The sequence below is a fragment of the Tupaia chinensis genome, unplaced genomic scaffold (genome assembly GCF_000334495.1).
Source record: "Tupaia chinensis unplaced genomic scaffold, TupChi_1.0 Scaffold000434_1, whole genome shotgun sequence".
NCBI classification, from domain to species: domain Eukaryota; kingdom Metazoa; phylum Chordata; class Mammalia; order Scandentia; family Tupaiidae; genus Tupaia; species Tupaia belangeri.
The window spans coordinates 1,411,667-1,438,397 of record NW_006159939.1 but is presented as its reverse complement, the minus strand read 5'-3'; the positions used below and the strand labels follow the sequence as shown (position 1 = coordinate 1,438,397).

General features: G+C 39.1%; 1 protein-coding gene across 1 annotated transcript in view; it reads left to right on the top strand.

Moving 5' to 3' along the window:
• PDE3A (phosphodiesterase 3A) overlaps positions 1-26,451 on the top strand; it is a 371,187-nt gene extending 344,736 nt beyond the window's left edge. The window contains 6 exon segments of the mRNA XM_006155100.3: positions 4,652-4,765; positions 4,905-5,104; positions 8,103-8,306; positions 9,217-9,372; positions 10,194-10,452; positions 22,708-26,451. Coding sequence (XP_006155162.1) covers positions 4,652-4,765; positions 4,905-5,104; positions 8,103-8,306; positions 9,217-9,372; positions 10,194-10,452; positions 22,708-22,949 — 1,175 coding nt within the window. The 3' untranslated portion in view covers positions 22,950-26,451.
• The last annotated feature ends 280 nt before the right edge of the window (positions 26,452-26,731 follow it).

The following is a 26,731-nucleotide window of genomic DNA, read 5'->3' as shown; positions in this document are numbered from 1 at the left end:
ACTTATTTCTTTCATGAGAGAGAAAGACAAGATCTCATCCTGCCATACCCCTTCCCTAGGACTTCCATACCGCCAGGATCATTGGCATACCCAACGTGTTCAGGTTGATCTGGGATCTGAACCTGGGGCCTTCCCATGTGGCTCCAGTTTCACACAGTGCTGCCTGCACTGCTGCAGCTGTGTCTGCCAATTTTAAGGCTAGATACTGAGGTGAATTGGTATAAGCCAGAGGGATATACAGTAACAGGCATATTCCAATAGAAAAAAAAATGTTTAAAGTGCTGCTTCTGTTCTTTACAACTTTCCCTTGCCCTGTGGTACATAGGTGAACAGAGAGAATTGTCAACCAAAAATCTATAAATTTGGGTCTAAAAATCTGTAAATTTTACTTGCCATTCTAACTCTCCATGCCAGCTCAGTTCAAGTTTTTGCTTGACAGAGAAAGAGAAAATTGAGAAAATGAGTGTACCAATATGGAGGGAGGTAGGCGGGCTGTAGAAAGAGGAAGCGTATGTCATGTGCGAGTGTGTGCATGTGTGTGTGTATGCGTCATTGGCAGGGAAGAGGAGGCTGCCACCTGGGCGAGGGAATTACCAAGAAGGTTACTATTTTGTCCCACATTCCGAGTGAAGGAAAAAGGATGGTAATAATCAGGATAGCTTTAAGGTCATTTCCTGTCCCTCTCAGTCACCTACCATGGATAGAACAAGAGGTGGAAACTCTGAGTGTGTGTGTGTGTCACACGTTTGGAAATCTGTCAATAGCATACATTGACCTACGAAGCTCTTTCCCAGGTTCTTTTGCTCCTGAGTTGGGTCCCTAACTTGAGAATGAATGGTGAGAGCAACAGAAATACCAGCACTTGGCATAATGCTTACACATTGCACATACCAAGTAGATATTTGTTTAAGAAACATGGCATTGACTGATGACAGGCAGATAGTTTTCCATTCTGTTTCAGGGACTGATGACAGTGTAGTTCTCTAGACATGCATACACATAACTAGACATGTATACTTAAATATGCGGTTAGATTCGATTAGCTGTTGTTTTATTTAATACTTTTAATCGGTACTTAAAAGCAAAGGAAGTATTGTTTCCTATACTTTTTTGAATTTGATTTTTTTTATTGCCAGAGGGTATACATGCTTGCTAGAGAGAGAAAGCACCCTTCAGTGGGAGGTGGTCATGCTGTAATCCTTTTTTCTCCATTTCTATATCCTATCAATAAATGGAGGGTGCATACACCACTCCAGTATGCTTTCCAAGCTGCAAGGGCCAGGATTCAAAACAAAGTTGGCCGTTGGGATCTGGCTCCCAGTGCACAGTGCTTAACCCTGCGCAATGCATTGTTTCTACTTAGTTTCCAGGGAGTGGTTTGATTTTCTGTTTGTGTGTATAGGCAGGGTCTCACCACGTTACTGTCCTCCCATCTCAGCCTCCCATCTGAAACACCCCTGGCCGGCTCTTTTTTCAGACAGGGTCTCTCTATGCTGCCTACACTGACCTTGAGCTCATGAATCTCCTGCTTCAGCCTCTTGAGTTGCCAGGATTACGGACGTGTGCCATTGTGTCCAGCCTTTAGATTGGACCAGGACTCACACCTGGACCTCCCATGTAGTCCCAGCCTGCAGAGCACAGCATCTTAGCAGCACACAACCTGTGCCTGGGCCTATTTTACTGGTTTTTAAATGGCAATGGCACTAGCCTCACAAAATGAATTTGGCAGCTTTTGTTCTTTTGGTACTTTCAGCACTGAGTAATGTAGATAGGATCGTTCACTGGAAGCCTTTAAAAACTTACCTAGAAAGCCTTCTAGGTCTGGGCTTTGGGATGGGAGACAGGGCAGGGAGCAGCAGAGCACGGAAGCTGCAAGTTCACCTGTAGCCGATGCTGTCTGCTCCTCATCCCACACAGGCTCCGCCAATACCCCGAAACTGCCCCACCTGGCCTTAGACTTTTGGACTCATATGAAGGTTTCTCAGACTAGAAACAATAGTGATAATAACTTGAATGTGATCATTTTACCAGCTTAGAACAGAGGAGAATTTAGCTCAGCAGTTCGCTCCTGACTTAACTGCTGGCAGTGACACCTTTGCTCAAACTGCCGTTTTCTTCCTCTGCTAAGCCATCACTACCTTCCACCTCTCCAAGGGCTTAGAAGGGCATTTAGATGAGCTTTGCAATTCTGTTCTCACAAATCCAGCTTGGATTTGGAGAGAAACCCAATGATCATGCTCGTTTACTATCTTGGGCTACAGCAACTTATTTTACATGAATACTATGTATGTTCATTGACTTCTTACTTTGCACCAGGCACCTTATACTCCCTTATGCAACCCTCACAATTATACTATGAAACCAGCACTAGCGTTATCCCTTTTTCTTTTTAAGAGCTATTTTTTGCTATAGGCCACATGCACTTGCCTGACAGGGAGCGACAGAGAGACAGAAAGTGAGAAATCACTCCCCCCAGGGGAGATGGCCACGTCTCAATCTCTTTTCCTCCATTCTCCTCTTGGGATCTTGGGCATGTACACACATATGCTCGGCATGAGTTTTAAGCCACCAGGTCCCAGGCTTAAACCACGGTCGACCACATGGGAGTCCAGCAATGAAACAAAGAAATGAGACTTTTTCATCTATTTTATTTTAAGATAAGGGAATGACTTTTAAGTAACTTTCCTAGGTAACGCAGATAATAAATATCAGAGCTGAGACAAGACCAGATCTCTCTCAAGTCCAGAAACTTCTAGCATAACCAGGCACAGGTACAGACATAAGATGTAATTGTAATCATAGACATAAGATGGAAATGTAATGCACTTGTATCAGGTAGACTCCAATCCTAATAAAATTGCTCTTCAAACATTACAAAGTGAGCAGTCACCTCTAGCAGCAACGTGGGAGGACAGGTTCCGACATTTTCTCCTTAGAAGCTTAGGAAGTCTGACTCTCAAAGATCATCTGAGGAGATTTTTTTTTTCAAACCCATAACCAAGTCCCTCAGCTAAATACCTGGGATGTTTACCTAAGATTTAGCTACTTGTTGTCACTTAAATACTGACTCCTAAGAGTTGCCAAAGTGTAGGGCAATAGGCACCTTCTACCAAAGACCACCTAGGTGCTGCCAACACCTCACACGTCGTCGTTGTAGGCTTTCTCCTCTTCCTTCTCTGACCAGGAAACAGAGATTCCACTCATATTTCCCTAGCCATTCTTCCTGTTCTCTCCTATTTCTCTCTCCTTCTCATCTGTTGAGTATTTGCAGAAATGTACTGTGTTATATAGGCGAAGGAAGTGAATGGTACCATGGTGGTTAATCAAAATTACACACCCAGTTGTCTGAAGTGGAAAAGGGTGAAATGTGCAAAGTTGGTGCATTTGAGTAAAGCATATCAGTCAATGAAGTGTGATGGAGGGGCAGGTGAACAGGAAAAATCTTGGAAGAATTTCATCAGAAAAAGAAGGCAAGTCTAGAGCCCACTGGGCATTGGATTATGGTTCAAAATAAGCTGGATTGTACATACAGACTAGAGCCCCCTTCACATGATAAAGACATTCTCAATAGTGAATTGGGTTGTTCCATTGGGTTGTTCAACTTCCTATGTTATTGTATATAGAGGTTTTTATTTTTCTTTTCAAGCATTTTCTAGAACTATATTCCCAAATTAGAATTTCTAGATCAGAGAACATAATTGAATTTGGCTTTGTGATTTAATCTACATATAAAAGATTTATTATTCATTTTTATCACAGTTTGGAAATTGATACAGAAGAGTTGTACTATGTTCTATTCATAAATTGTTTGTTTGACTCATATCAAAGATGAAATATTTGGTAGTATAGGCCATTTTATGTGATCTATTAGGTTGTCAGAAAAGTCATAATGTGTTTTTCTGTATAAAAATATGTCATGACTTTTCCAGCAACTCAATAGTTGAAAAAAGTCATGACTATTTCTTGTATTCTAGACCTCTGCGTACACTTTTTTTTTTTTTTTTTGTAGAGATTTTTGCTATAGGGCACGTGTGCTCACCAGAAAGACAGAGACAGAGAGACAGAAAGCAGGAAATCACCCCCCAGGGGATATGGCCACGCCGCAATCCCTTCTCCATTCTCCTCTGGGATCTTGGGCACACATGCACACACACCCAGCGTGAGTTTAAGCCACCAGGTCCGGGACTCGAACCACGGTCGACTATATAGGAGTCCAGCGACACAGCCATTACACCATCTGCTGGTCCCCCTCTGCATAGACTTTTACAGGAAAATAAATACAAACGTAAACACTATGATGGTTTCACATAATGCATAGACTTTTACAGGAAAATAAATACAAATGTAAACACTATAATAGTTTCACATAGTGAGTTTCCTATTTATGTAGGTTTCTGATAGATTTTCGACACAGATTTTTCCATTTGGGGCATCTGCATGCATAATTAATGCTATGAATGTTGTTTTTTCTTGTTATTGTACATAGTATGAAGTTATGGAAAAGTAACCAAAGAGAATTTGTCCTAAAAAGTTCGCTGATTTAAACTGGGGTATTGAAATGATGGGACTAAACTGTTCATCCAGTAGATGGCACTCTTAATCCTCGGACCCCAAAGTTCTCAAAGTGATGACTGCTTTGCATTGGTTACAGATCACAACAAAATCCATGCCACGGATGTCTTACATGCTGTCTGGTATCTCACTACCCAGCCCATTCCAGGCCTCTCGACGGTGATTAATGATCACGGATCCGCAAGTGACTCGGGTATGTATTAAGAACGGCTGTGCTCCCTTGCGAATGATGGGGAAAGGGTGTTTCCTTTCTTCCAAAGCATGTCAGGACAAATAGTAGCAGTCGAATAATTTTTTTTACACTTTCTATTACTTTCATTTTCTCTTCTCAGATTCTGACAGTGGATTTACCCACGGACATATGGGCTATGTGTTCTCAAAAATGTCTAACGTGCCGGATGATAAATACGGATGTCTGTCAGGGAACATCCCTGCCTTAGAGTTGATGGCACTGTACGTGGCTGCAGCCATGCATGACTACGATCACCCAGGAAGGACTAATGCTTTCCTGGTTGCCACTAGTGCTCCTCAGGTAAATCGTTACATTTCTTTCCTTTTCTTTTTCTCTTTCTTTACTTTTTAGAGAGATTTTTACTACAGGGTGTTTGTGCTCACCAGAGAGACAAAGACAGAAAGAAAGAAAGCGAGAAATCACCCCCTGTTGCATGACCGCATCCCCTTCTATTCTCCTCTCTGAATTTTGGGCACATACACACTCGCCACTATGAAGGGTTTTGTTTGTTTGTTTGTTTTTTGTAATAAACTATTTTTTTAAGGATTATTTATTTAATTCTATTTATCTTAATTTGACCAGAAGGAGAGAGAGGGAAAGTGAGAAAGCAAGCCACCAGTTCTGGGACTTGAACCATGGTTGGCCACATGGGAGTGTCCAGCGCCTTAACAGCCATGCCACCTGCTGGTCTTTAATTTTATTTATTTAATTAATATTATTTTAATTTGACAAGAGAGGGACAGAGTAAAAGAGAGAAAGGGAAAGTTTTAAGCTGCCGCGGTTAGCTACGTGGGAGTCCAGCAACATAACCACTACACCATCTGCTGGTCCCAAATTGTTAGATTTCGTTTTGGAGAATTAAGTTCAAGATTTCTCTGGAAAAATTAACTCTATATATTTGACTTATAACAGGCACCAAGTAACAATACGCCAAACTATATTTAGTCCTATAATAAAGTTCAAGGCCATGCTAATTTAGAAAACATGTTATGGTTTGGGAACCAGCAGTTAGCGTAATGGCTATGTCACTGGACTCCCACGTAGTCGACCGCGGTTCACGTCCTGGACCCGGTGGCTTAAAACTCATGCTGAGCGCGTGTGCATGCGTGTCCAAGATCCTGAGAGGAGAATGGAGGAGAAGGGATTGCGGTGTGACCAGCCCTCCTGGGGGATGATTTCTCACTTTCTGTCTCTCTGTATCTCTCTGTCTTGCGAACGCATGCGCCCTATAGTGAAAAAAAAAAAAAAAATGTTATGGTTTGTTTTATTGATGACAAGTATGCAACTGTATAACTGTATTATCCATAGGGATCCCGTCTCAGTTTTCTTCTTAGAAAGGAAATCTCCTTGACTTTATGTTAATGAACCTTCTGAACAAAGAAAAGGCAACCTATGCAAAAGTCCCTTTCTGAACAGGTTAGGGAATCAAGTCTTAAGAATAAAAGGCTTCTGGGACCAGCAGTTAGCGTAATGGCTATGTCGCTGGACTCCCACGTAGTCGACCGCGGTTCGAGTCCCGGACCCGGTGGCTTAAACTCACGCCGGGCGCGTGTGCGTGCGTGCCCAGGATCCCGAGAGGAGAATGGAGGAGAAGGGATTGCGGCGTGGCCATCCCCCCCTGGGGGGTGATTTCCTGCTTTCTATCTCTCTGTCTCTCTCTGTCTGTCTGGCGAGCGCACGCGCCCTATAGCAAAAAAAAAAAAAAAAACCTCTCCAAAAAAAAAAAAAAGGATAAAAGGCTTCTTTGTATATACATCCCATACCTTTGAAATATATCCATTACAACAATTAAAATTCTTACGGAGTATATATTGGTTAGTAAAAATTTAACATCAGTTTATTTCATTGTAGGGAATGTTTTCGCCTGAACATAGATTCCAAAAGTAATGAATAACTTTAAAGAAGTTCATCTTGGTGCTTGTCTAAGTCAGGAATTAACCAGTAAATATTTAGGCATCTCCAGCTATACAGTTAAGCTCCGTCACCATCCCTTTGATTTCATCGTGTAAACTCAAGTTACTAAACATCCTGAGAGTCTGTTTTTTCCTAGAACATCCAGAGGCCAATCTTGTCCTGTATTTCTTTTTTTGCCTTTTGTCCTTTATGTCACTCCCAAGCAATCTACAAGCTCTCTTAGGAACAAACTTACAATTTTCCTCAAACCTATATACAATAAAAGCATTCTGGTTTTTTTCTCCTGACTACCTACTGAGTAGGTAACGTACCTTCTTTAAACATATCCTTCATACAGCAAAATTATTTTCCCTATAGATAAGCCAAAATCCTCTCACCCTCACAATTTACCTTTCGGATTTTCCTGCACATCTTCATTTTTACTTACCTCAATATTAATATCCATGTACTATGTCTTTCTTTTTCCTTATGCCTTTTATCCTATAATCTGTCTTGCACACTAGTCCTCAGGCACTTTGTAGGCAGCTTCCTTTTTAAAAAAAAAAGTTTGCTAGAGGCCACATGTACTCTCTGGACAGAGACAGGGAGAAAGAGGGAAAGTGAGACAGCGCCCCCTATGGGAGATGATTATGCTGCAATCCCTTCTGCATTTCTCCTGTTGGGATTTTGGGCGTGAACACACATGCACCCAGGTTGTTTTTCAAGCTGCTGGATCCAGGACACTTGAACTGCCTTAATTAACCACCACACTACTGGCTGACCCTATTTTTTTTTTTTGTCCAGCTTCTCTTAGCACTTCTAGAGAACTCCAGACAAGTAGATGCTTAATTTATATGTTCCATTACTAGATAAAGGGTGATTTTTTTTCCCCCCTGTGGCTTATTGTGGGGAGAGAATGTTATAAATTGTATGCTTCTCAGGGATTCCATTACTCTTTAAAAGTTATACATATCAAGCTAATACGTATAATATAAGGATAATTTTTATGCTAGATACAGAAAGTAACTGAATTACAACTTAGGAATATTGATATATTCATATTATTTTTATATTTAAATTCCTGTGCCCCAGAAAGAAACATAAAGAAATTATCTAAAAAAAAAAAAAAGCCAACTCTACTAATACAGGCTAGTACCCCTTACTTGTGAGAGTTTAGGATAAAGTTTCAACAAAAGGAGCTTATCACATAAAAAAAGGAAATGTAACCAAGAAAAGTAACCAATAGTCAACATATAGCAATAAGTGATTCTTAATAACACAAGATTACATTTCTTTGTCCCATGAAAACAAATTTTTCAAAAGCATTTCATTTTCCCATTTGTTTTTGTGATTCCTTTGTTAACTTAGAAAGTCAAACTCTTTCCTCTTTTACTTATTTGCTTAGGCGGTGCTGTATAATGATCGTTCGGTTTTGGAGAATCATCACGCAGCTGCTGCATGGAATCTTTTCATGTCCCGGCCAGAGTATAACTTCTTAGTGAACCTTGACCATGTGGAATTTAAACATTTCCGTTTTCTTGTCATTGAAGCAATTTTGGCCACTGACCTGAAGAAACATTTTGACTTCGTAGCCAAATTTAATGCCAAGGTAACCAGATTTGTACCAGTTTTCATTTTATAAGTACATTGAAAGATGTCATGAAACCAAATGTTAAATAGAAATTGTACATATCAGCTCTTATATGTCAAATGTGAAAATGCAACGTTGAACCAAAAGCAGACATACAGGTATTGATTTGAATCTTGATATGGAGGAAGTTGAGGTGCTATCTGTATATATTATACTTTGTGCTGCAGAGGAATAATAAATTCTTGCTGTCATTGTGGCTTTTTGTTGGACTTAATTTTCTCTCATCTTTATGGTACTTAGCTGGCAGTACTAAAAGTCCAACACTTGAAGCAGAATGCCTCACATCACGGGCCAGCAGGTGGCGTGGTGGTCAAGGCACTGGACTCTCAAATGGCCCACCATGGTTCAAGTCCCAGACCTGGTAGCTTGAAAATCACACAGGGTGCATGTGCATGCATGCCCAAAATCGCAGGAGGAGAATGGAGTAGAAGGGATTGCAGAGTGACCATCCCTTCTGGGGCTGATTTCTCACTTTCCCTCTCACTGTCCTTTTGTTTATGATAATCACACACACCTTATGTCCAAGGGGAAAAAAAAATTTCATATCAAACATAAATGCCTAAATGTTAGTTCAAGAGAATTATTTAATAGTAATTGATAATGTTTTCTAATTTTAAATATTTATTGTCAGTTCTATAAGTAATAGTTATTTCAAATATCATGCATTATTTTTGTTTTCAATGAATTATTTTATTATTAATTTCTGCAAGCTGGAGATATTATTTTAAATAAATGAGGAGTTTCTGATTATTTGGTATTCTGATCTCTACACAGTAGGGAGACAATAAAGATTCTTTTGTTTTCTCTCCTGGACAACTTTTATTTTCACCTAGAGGCAAAACACATTTTAACTTTATTCCTCAAACAGGTGAATGATGATGTTGGAATAGATTGGACCAATGAAAATGATCGCCTGCTGGTTTGTCAAATGTGTATAAAGTTGGCTGATATTAATGGGCCAGCTAAGTGTAAAGAGCTCCATCTTCAGTGGACAGAGGGTATTGTCAATGAATTTTATGAACAGGTAACTAGCTTATCTATCTCATCTATCTTAGTCATTCAATTCATGGATTCACCAAAACTTATAGAAATATCACTCTACTTTGTATTCACACCTTCTTTAGAAAATGTACTGGCCAATTTTGATCAGGAAAAGAAATGACATGTAGTCTAAACTGTAACCACATAGTATGCTAAGAAAAAGTTATTTGTAAAAATTATTTGCATTTTGGAGAAAGATGTCAAGAGAGTGCTTTATAATCTGTTATTTTTTTTCCATAAAGTTCTGAAACAGTTCAAAATAAAGCACATATAAATTAACACTATTAAACATATAGACAAATAAAAATATCATAAGCCATATAATTAAATAGACCATTATAATCCCCCAATGTGGGATAAGATAGCAACTTGAGCAAGAAATCATTTTAAGCTTTCTGGCAGCCAGGGCAAGAAAGGAAACCATGATAGATTATATTTCCATTTTATTACTATGCCCTGCATTGTATTTTTAAGATATATTTATATTCTCATGTAAGGGTTACTGACTAATATGATAAGAAATATCATTTACTGAGACATTAAACTACTTCCTATACTTCCCCTTGATGGAAAACCAAAACCTCATGATTGCAAAAGTAGTAAATAGTAGCAAAAGCATTTCTATAGGAATCTTAGTGACGTGGGTATTATCAACAACCATACAAAGGAGTTTGTACAAGAATATCTAGCTTCTTGCATATTTATATATTTTAATTGCCAGGTGAATGTTGATTACACTTGTATTTTAAACTTCCCTTTTCATTTACCTTTTAGCTAACTATCATGCTAAATGCCTATTTCTAGGGTGATGAAGAAGCCAGCCTTGGGTTACCCATAAGCCCCTTCATGGACCGGTCTGCTCCCCAGCTGGCCAATCTTCAGGAGTCCTTCATCTCTCACATTGTGGGTCCTCTGTGCAACTCCTATGACTCGGCGGGACTAATGCCAGGAAAGTGGGTGGAAGACAGTGAAGAGTCAGGGGATACTGATGATCCAGAAGAAGAGGAGGAAGCAGCAGCTACACCAAATGAAGAAGAAACCTGTGAAAATAATGAATCTCCAAGTAAGCCATAAAATCTGGTACTGATGCATTTTTCCTAGGCTCATATTCTTACTTAGGCAAAGGTGAACTTATGCCTTTCATAAATGGCATATTTTGAGTCTAAATATCATCTGCTGGGATTGGTTATGGGTTCGTTATTGATTGAGTCCAAATATCATCTACTGGGATTGGTTATTAATTAGTTATAGGTTGTTCTTTTCCTCAATATCAGACTATGCTTAGTTCTTCATTAGAAATCTCTTAGTTTGCTATAGGAATCTTACAGATTTAATTATGAGGTGAGGTTACGGACTCTATAATAATACCATGTATCATACAAAGATATATTCTCTGTCATGAAAAAAGAATCAAGATTTGATTCTTGATAGTTTTCTTCATAGTATCTTAATGATTGAGAAATGAAAAGAAATTAGGCCAGCAGGTAGTGTGGTATTTAAGGTGCTAATTTCCCACATGACTGACCATGGTTCAAGTACTGGACTTGGCAGCTTAATCACTCCAGGGGCGTGTGTGTGTGTGTGTGCATGCCCCAAATCCCAAAGAGAAAGGAGGAGAAGAGATTGTGGCATGGCAATTCCTCCTGGGGGGTGATTGCTCACCTTCCCTCTCTCTGATTCTCTTTCTCCACTGAGTGCATGCACACTAGGGGGAAAAAAAAAAACAAAACTACAAAACAAAACCAAACAAAAATGGAAAAAAAAAATTAGTTACCATATAAAGCACGCACAGGCTTTATTGGTTTGGTTAGGAGAAGGCAATATGAAGAGTGAGAGACAATATTCATTTGTTTATTCTACTTTGTGCATTCTTCCAGATTCTGAAGATAGAACTGTGAATAAAATAGACAATGAAATAGTAAATCCTCAGCCTTGTAGACTTCCATTTTGGTGGGATCAGCAGACACTTAGCAAAACAAATCAGCATGTCTATAATATGTTGGGTCTTGATGAATAATAGAGTGAAAAACAAAAAAGGAAAGAGAGGTGAAATATAGCAGAGAAAGGTTTAAATTTTAGAAAAGGTAGACTGAGAAGGGGAAGTTGAAATAATGTAGATATTTAAGCAAACAAACAAAAACCTGAAAGAATTCATGGCATGATCCATAAGGAGATATGTAGAGAGGATTCTAAGGAAAGGAGAAAATAACTTGTGCAAGGTCCTAAGGAGGGCCTTCGCTGGGGTGGTCAAAGAGCAGCAAGAGAGCAAGTGTGGCTGAAGAGATGACAGCGGGGGTATGAGAGAGGTAGTGATGGGTCACATGATGTAGGGTTTGAAGCCTGAGCTCTATAGGTCACTATATAAGGATTTTGGATTTTACTCTAAGCAAGATGGGAAGTCATCAATGGTTCATTTTTATATTTTAACTGGATTGCTTCAGTGGCTACATTGAGGAATTTTGGCTGTTTAATGGGGAGCAAGGGTAGAAGTACGGGCATCAGTTAGACTGATGGAATTATTAAAGGAGAGATGCCGTGACTTAGACATCTATCCAAGATGATAAAGAAGTGATCACATCTGAAAACTGTCTTGAAGTGCATCATATAGCCAGTCTATTCACTTAACCCAATTGGCTATAAAAACCTTATTTTCTTCATGCCTTAAAATATACTTTCTGGGATCAGCAGTTGGCATAATGGCTATGTCACTGGACTCCCATGTAGTTGACTGCAGTTTGAGTCCCAGACCTGGTGGCTTAAACTCACACAGGGCGCATGTGTCTGCATGACCAAGAGGAGATGGAGAAGAAGAAATTGTGACATGGCCATCCCCCCGGGGGGTGATTTCTCGCTTTCTGTCTCAAATTATATATATATATACATATATATATACATATATATATATGTATATATATCCCTATTTCTCCCACCATGAAAAAAGCAGTGACTAATAGCATAATTAGTAAAACCCATGACCCTTACGGTGACATTGCACACTATTCCTGTGTTTATGAGGCCATGGTATGTGTTATCTGTCTGCCTTTACAGATGAAGAAAATGCAATCTTAGTATTTTTCAAAACCCTTACCAAAAATATAATCAATGAAAGACATCCTGATCATTTTGTTTCTAATTTTTTCAGTCAATAAAAGGCACTGTTTGGTTCATGTCAACCATCTAATAAGGAGATTCTCTAACCTTGTATTGATTCATTATGTCCTCCTATAAGTACCCTCTTGAGGGTAAAGAGGAAAGATGTAGTTGTTTTTAATGAGATACTTTTGTACATTTGGCTCTAGCTCCAACTTTTTTAATAAATTCTGTCCTATTAACTTTTATGTAGAAGGGGAGGAAATAAAAAGTTGTTTTCCTTCAACGTTCCACATGGTCCATGGTGGTTCAAATCTTGGCCCTAGCAGCTTGAAAGTAGGCTAGGTGTCCATGTGTGCATGCTCAAGATTCCAACAGCATATTTATAGAGAAGAAATTGCAGCATGACCATATAGCCCATTGAGGGGTGCTTTCTCACTCCTCCTACCCCCAATTCTTCCCATCTTTTTCTAGTGAGCACATATGCTCTCTGACCCCCCCCCAAAAAAATTTTTCTATTAGAAATTCTATGCTGATCTTGGGATACAAATCTAGAAGCCAAGACTTCAGATTCATGGTTATTATTTATACAGTTGTTCTTTTAATAAATTTATATTAGTCTTTTCTTTTCTTTTTATTTCAAACAGCCAGGTATTTTTCTTTCTTAATAAGGACATAATACCTTTTCCTCTTAATGATATCTGAAGATGTTGTTGACTTAGCCTCTGGAAAAGCTTCGCTCCCATGACCCTGACTGATGACTGTTTGAACTCAGACACACTGAAAACATAGACACACCATCCAGAAATCAGGAATCGAAGGACCCAGACCAGGAGGTTTAACAAACTCAACTTATCAGCCTATGCTTTCCCACAACATTCCCCAACCTCTTGGGCACCAGGGACCAGTTTCAAGGAAGACATTTTTTCCATGGATAGGAGAGTGTGTTGGGGAAATGGGACTTGGGGAATGGTGTCAGGATAACTTAAGTATATTACACTTATTGTATACTTTATTCTATTTCTATTATTATTACATTTTAATATATAATGCAATAATTATACAACTCATCGTAATGCAGCATTTGCAGCTGTTTTCCAGAGCTAGCATCACTGCCTTAGCTCCACCTCAGATCATCAGGCATTATATTCTCAAAAGGAGCATGCAACCTAGATCCCTCATGAGCGCAGTTAGCAGTAGGGTTCATGTTCCTATGAGAATCTAATGCCACCACTGATCTGACAGCAGGTGGAGCTCGGGCAGTAGTAATGTGAGTGATGGGGAGTGGCTGTAAATACAGATAAAGCTTCCCTACTGGACTGCTTACCTCTCACCTCCTGCTGTGGGACCTGATTCCTAACGTGTCGCCAACTGGTTTGATCTATGACCCAGAGGCTGGGGATCCCTGCTTTAGTAAATGCTACAACCAAATATTTTATTCATTTCTGCTCTGCAGAGTTTGGTTGTCATACTTTCCCATCCAGATTCTGATGTGTTTCTTCCCAGACCTTTCTATGTTTATCAAGTTCACTAAAGCAGGAATAAGAATTATGTGAATTCTGTTTACTAATAGCTTCCAAAAGTTAGCTCACTACCTCATGTTGAATTTGAAAACTGACATCCACAATGATTTAATGCCATAGCTTTGGAAAAAAATTTTTTGAGGTATTTCTTTACAGTCAAGAAAGTAATAAATTTGGGGGCAATATTAGTATTTACTAAATCTCACCACAGTGAGTAATAGAATTCAGAAAGAAAGGGGAATCAAGGCTTATGAAGTTTAGCTGCCTCCCTTTACATAGACTAAACTGAGGCTCGGAAATTTAAATAACACCACAAGGTTGTAGAGCCAGAAAGGAAACCCAGGTTTCCTCATTTTTAACTCCCTTACTTTTTGCCTCTTAGTCATTTTAATTTTGAAATTCATATTGGCTAAGATAATTACCCTGATTTAGCCTGATATTTAGATTTTAGGAAAAAAGTTTAAAATGCAGCGATAACTTCTCCAATTTGGAAAACGGGGAGATCTCCCAGGGAACACAGAATAAAATGTTTCAATATGGTATCCTAGGAAAAGAAGGCTTTTACCTCACCTCATAATTAAATCTGAAAGATTCCTACAGCGAACTAAGAGGTTTCTAATGAAGTACTAAGCTGCATTTCAAATTTGAGCAATGAAAGGCTCTTTGTTCTCCTTTCAAAAGGTTCCAGTGCAGAACAATTTGGCTCCCAATACAAGCATGTTTTAGACCACCTGCAGACACTAATCTACGCAAATTTATTTGGTACAAACTTTCTTCTACGTCACCTTATTCAGTATAATTCCAGAGAGGTTTATTACTAATGTTTAACAGCATTAATAAGAGAACAGCTGCTCTCATGGGGGACTGCCATGAAAGAAAAAGGAGAAAAAGCGAGCTTTTGTTACTTCTGGACGAATGGACTGCCATGAATGTGTGTGACGTGAAGATGGAATAATCACCTTGGACAGTGGAGTGTTTCCTATACTGATGATCAAATCTGTTCTTCAGCCAATGGCCATCTGTAACTCCCTTCAGTCAAAAGATTGGGTTAAAATGTATATTAACATTTTAAGATTTCTCTACAGAAGCTGATTTATATGTAACTAGAACAACAACAACAACAAAAAGTAGAAATAGACTACTTGGCTTTGGTCAAAGAGTGATTTGGTAGAAGAGTGAAAACTTGATATAGGAATGTAGTCTATTGGCTTTGATAGAAAAAAATCAACTTAATTTAAATTTCAGTTTATATGTATTGCTTTTGTTTGGGAGCTTGTGTTGATGTATGGGGTCATGCTCCAGAGTCCCTTCCTTTGCCTGCCTAGGCGTCTCACTCTCCTGGAAATCTGCCAGCCCCTACTTCACCCAGTGAATTTAATCCCTATGATTTACATCCAGCTCAGGTACCATGTCCCTTGAAAAAAATCCTACTTATTCCCCCACAAGTTGAGTCTTTTATATTTTCATGGCTTGATGTATCAAAGAGAAATTACATCAATCACTTGTTTAAAACTGCAAGGAAGACTTTATTCAAGAACCTTTTAGTAGAGCTCAAGCTTATAATAATAGAGGGAAAAAATTGAACTCAACTCTTTTTTAAAAAAAGAATTATTTAATTTATTATTATTATTATTTATAATTTGACCATAGAGAGAGGGAAAGTGAGAAAGGAAACTGCTGCATCTGGAACTCGAACTGCAATTGGCTGTGTGGGAGTCCAGCACCCCAACCACCAAGCCACCATGGGCCCAAACTCAACTCTTTGGAAACAAAAGATGGTAGAGTTATTGAGTGCTGGGGTGAGCTAGTGAAAAAGTACTCTAAGCTCTCAGGGAGGAATTGGTTAATGTGATTTGGTCATCCTGTGCTGTGAGAGTTAGGCTTCTGGTCCTCCCACAAAGAATGAGGTAAGTCTTGGTTCCTCCTCCCTCCCTCCCTTCCTCCCTTCCTTCCTTCTTTCCTTCCTTTCTTCCTTCCTTTTTCTCTACTCATTCCCTCTTCCCCTTCTATCCCCTCCTTTTAATCTCTTTCATTTCCGCTTGCTCCCTCCCTTCCTGTCCTCTCATGCATTCTCTTTTTTCTCTAATTTTTTAAATTTTTATTTTATTATGGGAGCCAGCAGTTGGTGTAATGGCAATGTCACTGAACTCCCATGTAGTCAACCATGGTTCGAATCCCAGACCTGGTGGCTTAAACCCACACCAGGTGCACGCCTGCCCAAGATCTTGAGAGGAGAATAAAGAAGGGACTGTAGCATGGCCATCCCCCAGAGGGTGATTTTTCACTTTCTGTCTCTCTGTCTCTGTCTTTCTAGTGAGCGCATGCACCCTATGGCAAAAACCTCTCAAAAATTTATTTTATTATATTTATTTAAAATTTTTGTTTAAGAACATTTAATATACAATCTGCAATCTTGGGCCACCCAGTGTTGTGGTGATTAAGGCCACTGGATCCTACATGACTAACTGTGTGGTTTGAATCCTGGACCCAGTGGCTTGAAATACATGCTGGGTAGATGTGCGTGCATGGCCCCAAATCCCAAGAGGAGAATGAACAAAAAGGATTTGTGGCATTGGGCATCCCCCCAGGGAAAAGGGGGTGATCTTTCACTTTCTCTGTCTCCAGTGAGTACGAGCACCTTATAGCCATTAAAACAACAACAACAACAAACCTACAATCTGAACACATTTTGAAAATGCACACATTTTAGACATCTGATGTACGTGTTATATTTGTTGTAGTTGGCAATGCTGTGTTGACTCTATCTTTCTTGATGATTATATTTCAAAGGGATGGCTTCCAAGGCCCTTTAAAAGACATTTTTTATTGTAAAACTGACTAGAGGGGGAAGATTTAGCTATATTGCAAGGGACAGAGGGATAACTTACAATTACAAGTTTTCTAAAGTAAAATGCTCAGGGTCCTATAGTCTGGATGAAACCTGTCTAAAGTTAGTAAAACTGATAGGAATGAGGAGCCCATCTTAGCCCCAGTCTGTATCTGTCAAAAACACAGACACGCCTTTCAGTTTTTGTCTTCTTGGCTCTCTCTTCTGTAGAGTGTAAGCTTCTTTATTGATTTATTTATTTATCTCGGAGAGGTCTTTGCTATAGGGTGCACTCGTCAGAAAGACAGAGAGAAACAGAGAGACCAAAAGCGAGAACTCACCCCCCAGGGAGGATGGCCATGCCACAATCCCTTCTCCTCCATTCTCCTCTCGGTATACTGGGCACGCGCACACATGTACCCGGCATGAGTTTAAGCCACTGGGTCCGGGACTAGAACTGCGATCAACTGCATGGGAGTCCAGCGACATAGCTATTACACCAACTGCTGGTTCCCAGTGTAAGCTTCTTTAAGGCAAGCTCTGAGCCTATTTGATCTTTGTGTCTATGGCTTCCAGAAAAGTGCATGTCAATTGGTCTTTATAAGTGTGAGCAGGAAGCCCACCTTGTGTATAAGTGATTAAAACAGCACATATGTTGGTACATGGATATTTATTTATCTATATTAATACGTAAATGTGTATTTATTTAAAGTATTGGTTATGACTCTACCTGCATCCATATCCTCTAAGCATTTATTCTATTTAATATTTTTTGTTATGCATCAGTATGGTTCAAAAGCAATTCCAGATAATTCTATGTCTTTGTTCCCCACTTTGTTTGAAAAATGGATCTTATTGCCATATAAAGTGCAGGAAATTTCTGTGGCATTTTATCTTAAAACCATCTAAAGAATTACAGGGACCAGCAGTTAGCATAATGGCTATGTCGCTGGACTCCCATGTAGTTGACCGCAGTTCGAGTCCCCGACCCAGTGGCTTAAACTCACGCCGGGCGCATGCGTGTGCGTGCCCAAGATCCCGAGAGGAGAATGGAGGAGAAGGGATTGCGGTGTGGCCATCCCCCCTGGGGGGTGATTTCTCGCTTTCTGTCTCTCTGTCTCTCTCTGTCTGTCTGGTGAGTGCAAAATCCTCTCCAAAAAAAAGAAAAAAAAAATCTAAAGAATTACTAGCACTTCCACACAAATGATAGAAGGCCTCCCAGAGATCTGGTTCTTTGGCAAATACCATAGCTGTTGGCTTTGGTTTATGTGTTTTCTTGCTAACTTTTGTGTTTCTGTTTTTTATTATTGTTAATGTATTTTCTCCCCCTTTTTTTCCCACTTCCCTCTGGAGTATATGTTATGTAATTATAACTACTTCATTAAATAGACAAAACAGCCCTCTGATTACCCTAGTAACTTGTACAAGTAGCTTTTTAATGTGGTCTCAAGTAAAGAATAAGTAGTGGACCACTTTTTTACATCATTTTCACCACTTATCAATTCTTCATAATTTACCAGGAGCTGTGGAACAAAAACTAGAGAGAAAATGATTCATTTAGTAAAACTCTTACGGAATACTTACTAGAGTATGGAGCTTTGTGGATATGCCCACAGGGGGAAGAAAAAAGCTTCTGCATTAGTCTAATGGGAGGATTTCAGCCTAACTTCTAAATTTTTGGTCTATGCATAAAATGATCACTCAGATGAAAGTATGGAGTGTTACAATAGATTCTGGTTGCTTAGAAAAGAACAGACTTTGGGACCAGCAGATGATGTGGTGGTTAGGACACTGGACTCCCAAATGACCAGCCACGGTTCGTGTCCTGGACCTGGCGGCTTGCTTTCTCACTTTCCCTCTGTATTGTTCTGTCTTTATCTGGTCAAATTAACAAAATAATAATGGAGATCAGCAAAAGACATAATAGTTAAGTTGCTGGACTCCCATGTGGTCGACCCACAGTTTGAGTCCTCGACCTGGCAACTTAAAACTCATGCTAGATGTGTGTTTGTGTGTGCCCAAGGTCCCAACAGGAGAATGGAGGAGAAGGGATTGCAGTGTGGCCACCCCACTCTGTGGTGAACACATGTACCCTTTAGCAAAAATCTCTAAGACAAAAAAAAAAGAACCAAAAAAAGTAATAATAATGATAAATAAAATTAATAAATAATTATTTTTTAAAAAAAGGAAGGAAGAAAAGAACAGACCTTTCCACTCAGCTCCTGACCAGCTGAACCCTTTACCATTCTGCTTTAGGGTCTCCCAGACATTTCAAGTTCAGCATACTCCTTCTCATATCTGTTGCCCTTCCAATGTCTCCCTTCCCAGGATAACTTATCACCATCTATTCAACTACTCAGGCCAAAAAGCTCAGGGTCGTCTTTGAGTCCTTCCTCTTCTTTATTCCCCACTTCTGATCAGTTTCAAAGTCCTTTTGATTCTACCTCACAAATATATCTACTGGGTTGTTAGCAAAGTCATGCTGTATTTTTCCATGCAAAAATGCATCATGACCTTTCCAACAATCTAATAATATTTATCTAATTACCTTCATTTCCATTACCCTCCTTCTAGTCCCAGTCACCATCATCATGCAATATACTCTCAAATGAGATGTTTCCTCTTTCTGCTACCTTTCACAGTTTTGTAAAACTCACTGTAATTGTACCTACTTGTTTGCTTTTTCTTCTCACTAGAATAAAAGCTCCATGCAGACAAGTATACCTTTTTTTTAAATTATTTATTCAATTTTTTTTAGTAGCAGTAGTATTCTGTTTTACCAGAGAGAGGGGGAGAGTGATAGTGAGAAGGCAAGCCACCAGATAAAGGACTTGAACCATAGTGGTTGGCCATGTGGGAGTTCAGCACCCTTAACTACCACGCTACCTGCCCAGCCCCTGAGACAGGCGTATCTATCATGTCTACCAAAAAGTCAATAGAACCTAGCACAATACACAGTATATATCAGATGTATAACAAATAGAAAAGGAATTAGAAGCCTGAATAGTGAATTATGATGTTAATTAAAACCATCTTCTTTAAAACATCTTTTGTTTCTTCTGTCAATATTGATTTCATTATACTTTTCAATTGAGAGATGTAATTCTCTAAAAATTCTCTATAATGTCGTATTGAAAACTTTAACTTGTTTGACCATAGAAAAACATAATTTATTTATTAAAGAACCTTGTTGTGTATAAGATCTGTACAAGTCTATGCAAGGCTCCTTCAACAAACTATAGTCTAGAAGAGAATCTAATGCATAGGATATATAAAAAGGGGCCAACAGATGGTGTGGTGGTTAAAGTGCTGGACTCCTTACTTGGCTGACCGTGGTTTGAGTCCCAGACCTAATGCCTTGCTTTCTCACTTCCCTTCTCTCTCTGTCTATCTCTCTCTGGTAAGTACCTGTGCCCTATAGCAAACTTAAAAAGAAAATAAATTATAATAACAAATTAAATTTAAGGGTTTTTACAAACAAATTAAGTATTTTGAAGTACATTATTTAGGACATCATTTTTATTATAAGCGATACAATCACAATTGTATCATTGTATACAGAAATGGGAAATTATTGGTTCCCATAAACATGATGTTGGCTTGATCAGTGCTTACTTGCTCCTGCTCTTGTCTCTACCTCTCCTGCCTGAGAGCATGTCTTTTCAACCTTGCTTTTCACGAGTCTGTAACTACTTTCAGTGAGCTTTCGGTTTTCTTTATTCAAGATACACAAGCAGAGGGGAAAAGATTTCTAGTCCGTACCTGTCAACTTCACATTCATTTTATACCACTGGGGGAAGAATTCCCAGTGAAGGACTCTGATTGGTCTGACTTGGGTTACACATCTACCCATTGACCAATCACTGTGATACAGTTCGGTAATGGGTGGAGAAGTAGAGTTTGACAACCTTTTCTAGGGCTGCATAATTGAAAAAAAGGAGGTGAGTTCCCTCCAAATAATTTTGGATGTACAGTTACCAGAAGGAGAGATAATAAAAAAAAGAATAAGAGGGGAAAATAAGGGACCAGCAGTTGGTGTAATGCCTATGTCACTGGACTCTCATGTAGTCAACCATGGTTTTAGTCCCAGACTCGGTGGCTTAAACTCACACTGGGTATGTGTGCGTGCATGCCCAAGATCCCGAGAGGATAATGGAGGAGAAAGGATTGTGGCATGGCCATCTACCCTAGGGGGTGATTTCTCACTTTCTGTCTCTCTGACTCTCTCTGTCTTTCTGGCAAGTGCATATGCCTTATAGCAAAAACCTTACACACACACACACACACACACACACACACACACACACACAAAGAGGGGGAAATAAAAAGCCCAGAAAGTACCTTGGGAGTTATATATGGAATGTCTTGAGAATTCAGAAGAGAGAGACATATTATTTCTTTCTTTTTTTTTTTTTTTTGGAGAGGATATTTTTGCTACAGGGTACGTGCACCTGCCAGAAAGATAGAGAGAGACAGAGACACAGAAAGCGAGAAATTACCCCCCAGAGGGGATGGCCACACCACAATCCCTTCTCTTCCATTCTCCTCTCAGGATCTTGGGCACGTACACATACATGCCCAGTGCGTAGGTTTAAAGCCACCAGGTCCGGAATTTGAACTGTGGTCGACTACATGGGATTCCAGCAACATAGCCATTACACTAACTGCTAGTCCTGAGACATATTATTTCTTAGAAGAGCAATTCAGTAAAATCTGACAGTGTCTTAAAATAATGAATGGATATGAACTGTCAGTGATTGGGAAGAGCATTTCAGCAGTAAACAACTTGAAAGAAAAGTCCAGTGTATATAAAGAACAAAGAGAAGTTAAGTACAGAAATCAGACTGCAGAAGGAAGACTACGAAAGTGGGTTTGTGCCTACTTATAGGAAAACTTTGAATGGGGATTGAAGTTAAGTTTTTAGTCTACATGAAGCAGAAAAAAATACCAAAACCATTTTCATGGGCTAACTGGTGGTATAGCAGTAAAACACAGCACTGTGAGGAATCTCACATGGGAAGAAGTTCCCAATTCAAGTCTAGAGAGCTCCCTGAGAATGTGAGATGTGCTTGCCCACGATAGGGGCTAGCTGAAGGCTGGGTGTGAATTATGGTGTCAGGGCCCTGTTCAGAGTGGATACTCTAACTCACTCTCTCATTAAATAAACGTTTAAGAAAATGCATTTTTAGAGAAATGAACCTTGTAGACTTTCCCAAGTTAAACTGGTTGATAAGAGAAGACACAAGAAGAAGTTATTCAATGGTTTAGGTGAAAAATCTTGAGAGCTGAATGTAGATAGGAATTATAATACCAAGATATAAACAGAACCTTGTACTAGACATTACCAAATATTAAAATACTTTTCATAGTTATTTTTGTGTCTTGAATTCTTTTTTTTTAAGAGAGATTTTTGTGATTTGCATTTGTGCTCACCAGAAAGACAGATTAGAAAAAGTGAGAAATCACTTTTGAGGAGGATGGTCATACCGCAATCCCCTCTCCATTCTCCTCTCAGGGCTTTGGGCATGCATGCACATGCATCCACATGAGGCTCAAGTCTCTGGGTCTGGTATTCGAACCACAGTTAGCCATGTGGGAGTCCAATGCCTTAATCACTATGCCACCTGCTGACCCCTTGAATTATAGTTTTTAATAGTTAATACCATTTTCCAATTCTCAAAGACTGCATTATTACAACCCACTGATATATATATACATATATATATATATATGTGTATATATATATATATATATATACACACACACACACACACACAGTCATTCGATACTTTACTCCTATCAATAATCTGAAAAGAATTATCTATACATGCTCCACACACAAGGAAGTAGTCTAAGTTAGTGTTTTGTTTTGTCTTAGGAAAGAAAACTTTCAAAAGGAGGAAAATCTACTGCCAAATAACTCAGCACCTCCTCCAGAATCACAAGATGTGGAAGAAAGTCATTGAAGACGAGCAGCGGTTGGCAGGTGCCGAAAATCAGTCCCTGGACCAGAACCCTCAGCAACACTCATCGGAGCAAATCCAGGCCATCAAGGAAGAAGAGGAAGAGAAAGGGAAACTGCGAGGAGAGGAGACTCCAACGGCAGAGCCAAACCAGTGACAGTGGATAGACCGAGCTGTGTTTCTAACAGATCATCTGTCCCAGACTCTTCCAAGCCAGCACAACACTTAGACACAACACTGTAGAAATGTGAGAGGACGGCCAATGACTATTGTGTTTGGGGATTCTTCAACATTTTCGTGTTTATTTTTACAGTGAGGTACATTGTTTAAAAAAAAAAAAAACAACTCTTATTCAAAGAAGCTTTCACATTGCAACACCAGCTTCTAAGGATTTTTTTAAAGGAGGAAATATATATGTGTGTGTGTATATAAGCGCCCACGTAGATACATGTAAAACATATTTACACACATGTGCGCACACGTACACACTGAAAGCCAGGATTGCTGGCTCCACAATTTAGTAGCGTTCATATTAAGATATATAGTGGTCACTGTGATATAATACATCATAAAGGAAAACAAATCACAAAGGAAATGGTGCAGCTCAGCAAGGAAACAGTGCAGTAAATGTAGGTTACCAACTAAGCAGCTTTTGCTCTTAGGGCTGAGAGATGAAAGTTCCAGAGCATTATTGAATTCTGATCCATCCTGCCAACACTGTGTGTGTGTGTGTGTGTGTGTGTGTGTGTGTGTGTGCGCACGCATGCTTGTGAGACTGTGTGCACAGAGTTTGAAAGGGTGCCTGTGTGCACGCGTGCGGGAAGAGATTTGTGTGGTTTTCGTTGTCCGTAGACTAGCTGAAGCAGATGACTCAGTACATGTGAACAAACTGAAGGAAATTCACTCCCGAGTGTCTTTGAGAGGGGGTCACTTCAAATGCCCTCCTCCACTTAGCTCAATAAAGGTCCCTTTGTAGATGGAGGGCACTCACAGGCTGGGGGAGAGGGCCGTGTGACTGGTACTACTGCGATGCACCACTTGGAGGCGTGCTGTCACCAGCCTCAAACCTGGAGGCTGAGCTATTTTCGAGGCGACTCGCCTAATGAATGTATAGGAGCCGTTTGTGAGTATGTATGTCACTCACCTAAGATCAAATCACCGTTTTTAAGTGGATGGCGTTCTTTACATATACACACCTAAAGAGCTGGATTCAGGTCTTTTAATCAGGTTAGAATTCTGAAGGATGCCAGGAATGGCCTGGGAAATTACACTTCTCCTGTGTCTTCTTAATCATGCTACACAATGTGTGATATGAAAAGAAGGGAGAAAAGATACAGGGACACTCACGGTGGGTTCTATAGTAAGATGAAGGAGAACATTTCAGTCTAGATTTGGGTGTTGACCTAGGGAAGGACTTATCCTTGGCCAGCTGTCAATTGGCTGATGACCTGAGTTGTGGATTCCACACACTGCATGTTGGGGTAGCTTCTACCTGCCCTCTGGCCCATCCTCATGCTTCTTTGAGCAGGGAAGATTATAGAGGGGTTGTTTGGGGATTGGGCTGTCATTGAAAGTCTTTTTGTTCTTCTGGTTTGTTTGTTTATTGACACTTGTTTATGCTGTGAGCCAAACCTCTATTTAAAAAGTTGATACTCACTTTCAATATTTTATTTCATATTATTATATATGTCATGAGTAGTTATCTTGATGTAAATATAAAGTTTTTTTTTGTTTCTGTAGATAGCAAACTCTTTTTTAAAAAAAAGGGAAAAGGGAAACATTTTTATAAAGTTATATTTTAATCGCCATTTTTATACATTGTAGCTATCTTCAAGACCAGTAGGAGAAGGATGACTTATTTGCAGGGAGATCTGTGGACAGAGGCTCATCTATTCTAATTTAAATGAGAACCTGATACAGTTATTTTTGCCAGTTAAATGAGATGCTGCAAGAATGCTTTTTCACTAGTAACTTTTGCTAACTGAATAAATTTTGGGTCCATGACTCCCAGATGAAAGATTTTCTTAACCAATACCAAATTTTTATATAATAGTTGATGTCCGTTTCTTTCCAGTGATTTTTGGCTCTAACTTCCTTCAGCACTATTACACAATCTTAGCGTCTAAGTAAATCCTGATGGTGATATCGACCATTTATTTCCTCTGAAATCATAGAAAGAAGTGTTCACATGAAAAAATACCTTTGTTTCTTATAAACAAATATTGTATTCTTCCAAACCATGTACTTATCATAGCCCACTGCATTTTTCAAATAAGGTAAGAAGAATACAATAGTTGTGTAAATTTTAACATGGTTTCAAAAAAATCAAAATAAAAAATAAACATGGTTTCAAAGCAAATTTTCCAATAAGTAGGAAAATGTAAAAAGGATCCAACTGATGCAGGCTCTACCTAAATAATTAGAATATACATCAATATGTGTCTGAGTTAATACTAGGTCTTTATTATATAGGACTTACCAAGTTGTTTCCATTTTCTTAATATTATCTGTGTGTCTTTATGTTTGAAAAAAATCACTGTAAGTCATATTCATTTCTCAATGATTTTAACTGCTATCCTTCCCTTGAAAATAAGAGGGAAAAAAAAGTGTTTATACACACATATCCCTTTGCATCTAATTACTTACCAAAATGAATTAATCTTTTTTCCCTTCTCCAAATGCTATACATCTCTAAAATAATTGTAAATTGGAGAAAAGGCCAGGTGTGGAGCAAGTGGAATGGCAGAGCAGTTGTGAGTCAGTATAGAACATTCATTGGCCATTTTATCACAGCCCGAGTACAAGCAGCTTGACCACCATCGTGGGGTTCTCAGCACATTGTCGGGTTTTGTTGGTTTTAAGGTACCTGAAAGAATAGGAATAGTAGTGGCCAAAGCAATTGGAACCTCTTCACCCCAAACTGTGTTCATTAATCCAGACAGATGGAATATTTTTATTTGATAAAAAAATTGTCATTATATTAGAGATAGAAGACAATTGAAATAAAGGATGGTGGATCCACCAGGCGTGTGACTTTAATACAGACCTAGTACATCTCAAAGATGTGCGTAGGGACACAAAAAGAGATTTGTCTTATTTGGCTAGCATTGTTCTCTCCCTTCCTGGGAGCAGCACAATTACCGTCTTCACTTCCAGAGCTTACTTCCTGTGGTGCCAATGTATTTGTTGCAATTTACTACATTTTTATATGAACCTATTTATAGGTGCCATTAGATAAACTCAGGTCTTTCAAATGAAGGAATTTCTATCCCTCTTTGAGAAAAGGATCTTATATAGAAGTGGCGAGACAATGGTAGGACAAGTTGTACCTGGTTCTCTGGATGCCTGTGGTTGCTCTCTGTTAAGCAAAGACCAGGTGTATTCTGAGTGTCATCGATGTTATTTTCAGCATGCTAATCATTTCTAGTTCTCATCTAAGCCGACTTGTAGAATCTTGTTTCCTTGGTGAAAACACCACCTCTCTCTCTCTTTTTTTAAACTCGAAATTCTATTGTCGTTTATAGAAGACCTGGTTTTGCTTTCAGTGACAGGTAAATACCAGCTTTGTACAAGGATGTATCTGTATTGTTCTTCATCTGACAGGTGAAGGAATTTCCCAGTATTACATTTAAGGAAGTATCCACTTTTTCAAACTAGAATACTGTTCTGTTTGTTCCATTTTGGTTCGATTCTAGAGCAAATACCACCCATTGCCATCACAGTGATACTAAAGAAAAGGAATTGAATGTCATTCAGACTGTTCGCATTAGACATCTGTAGACTGTTGATTTGCAATGTCTTCATGTCCCTCACCTTTCTTTCCCAGAGAACTTTCTTTGAAGGTAAAAGCTGTGCAAAAGGCATGAGACTCAGGCCTATTTTTTGTTTAAATGATGGAAAAATATAAATTATTTTCTAAGTAATAAAAATATAAAAATT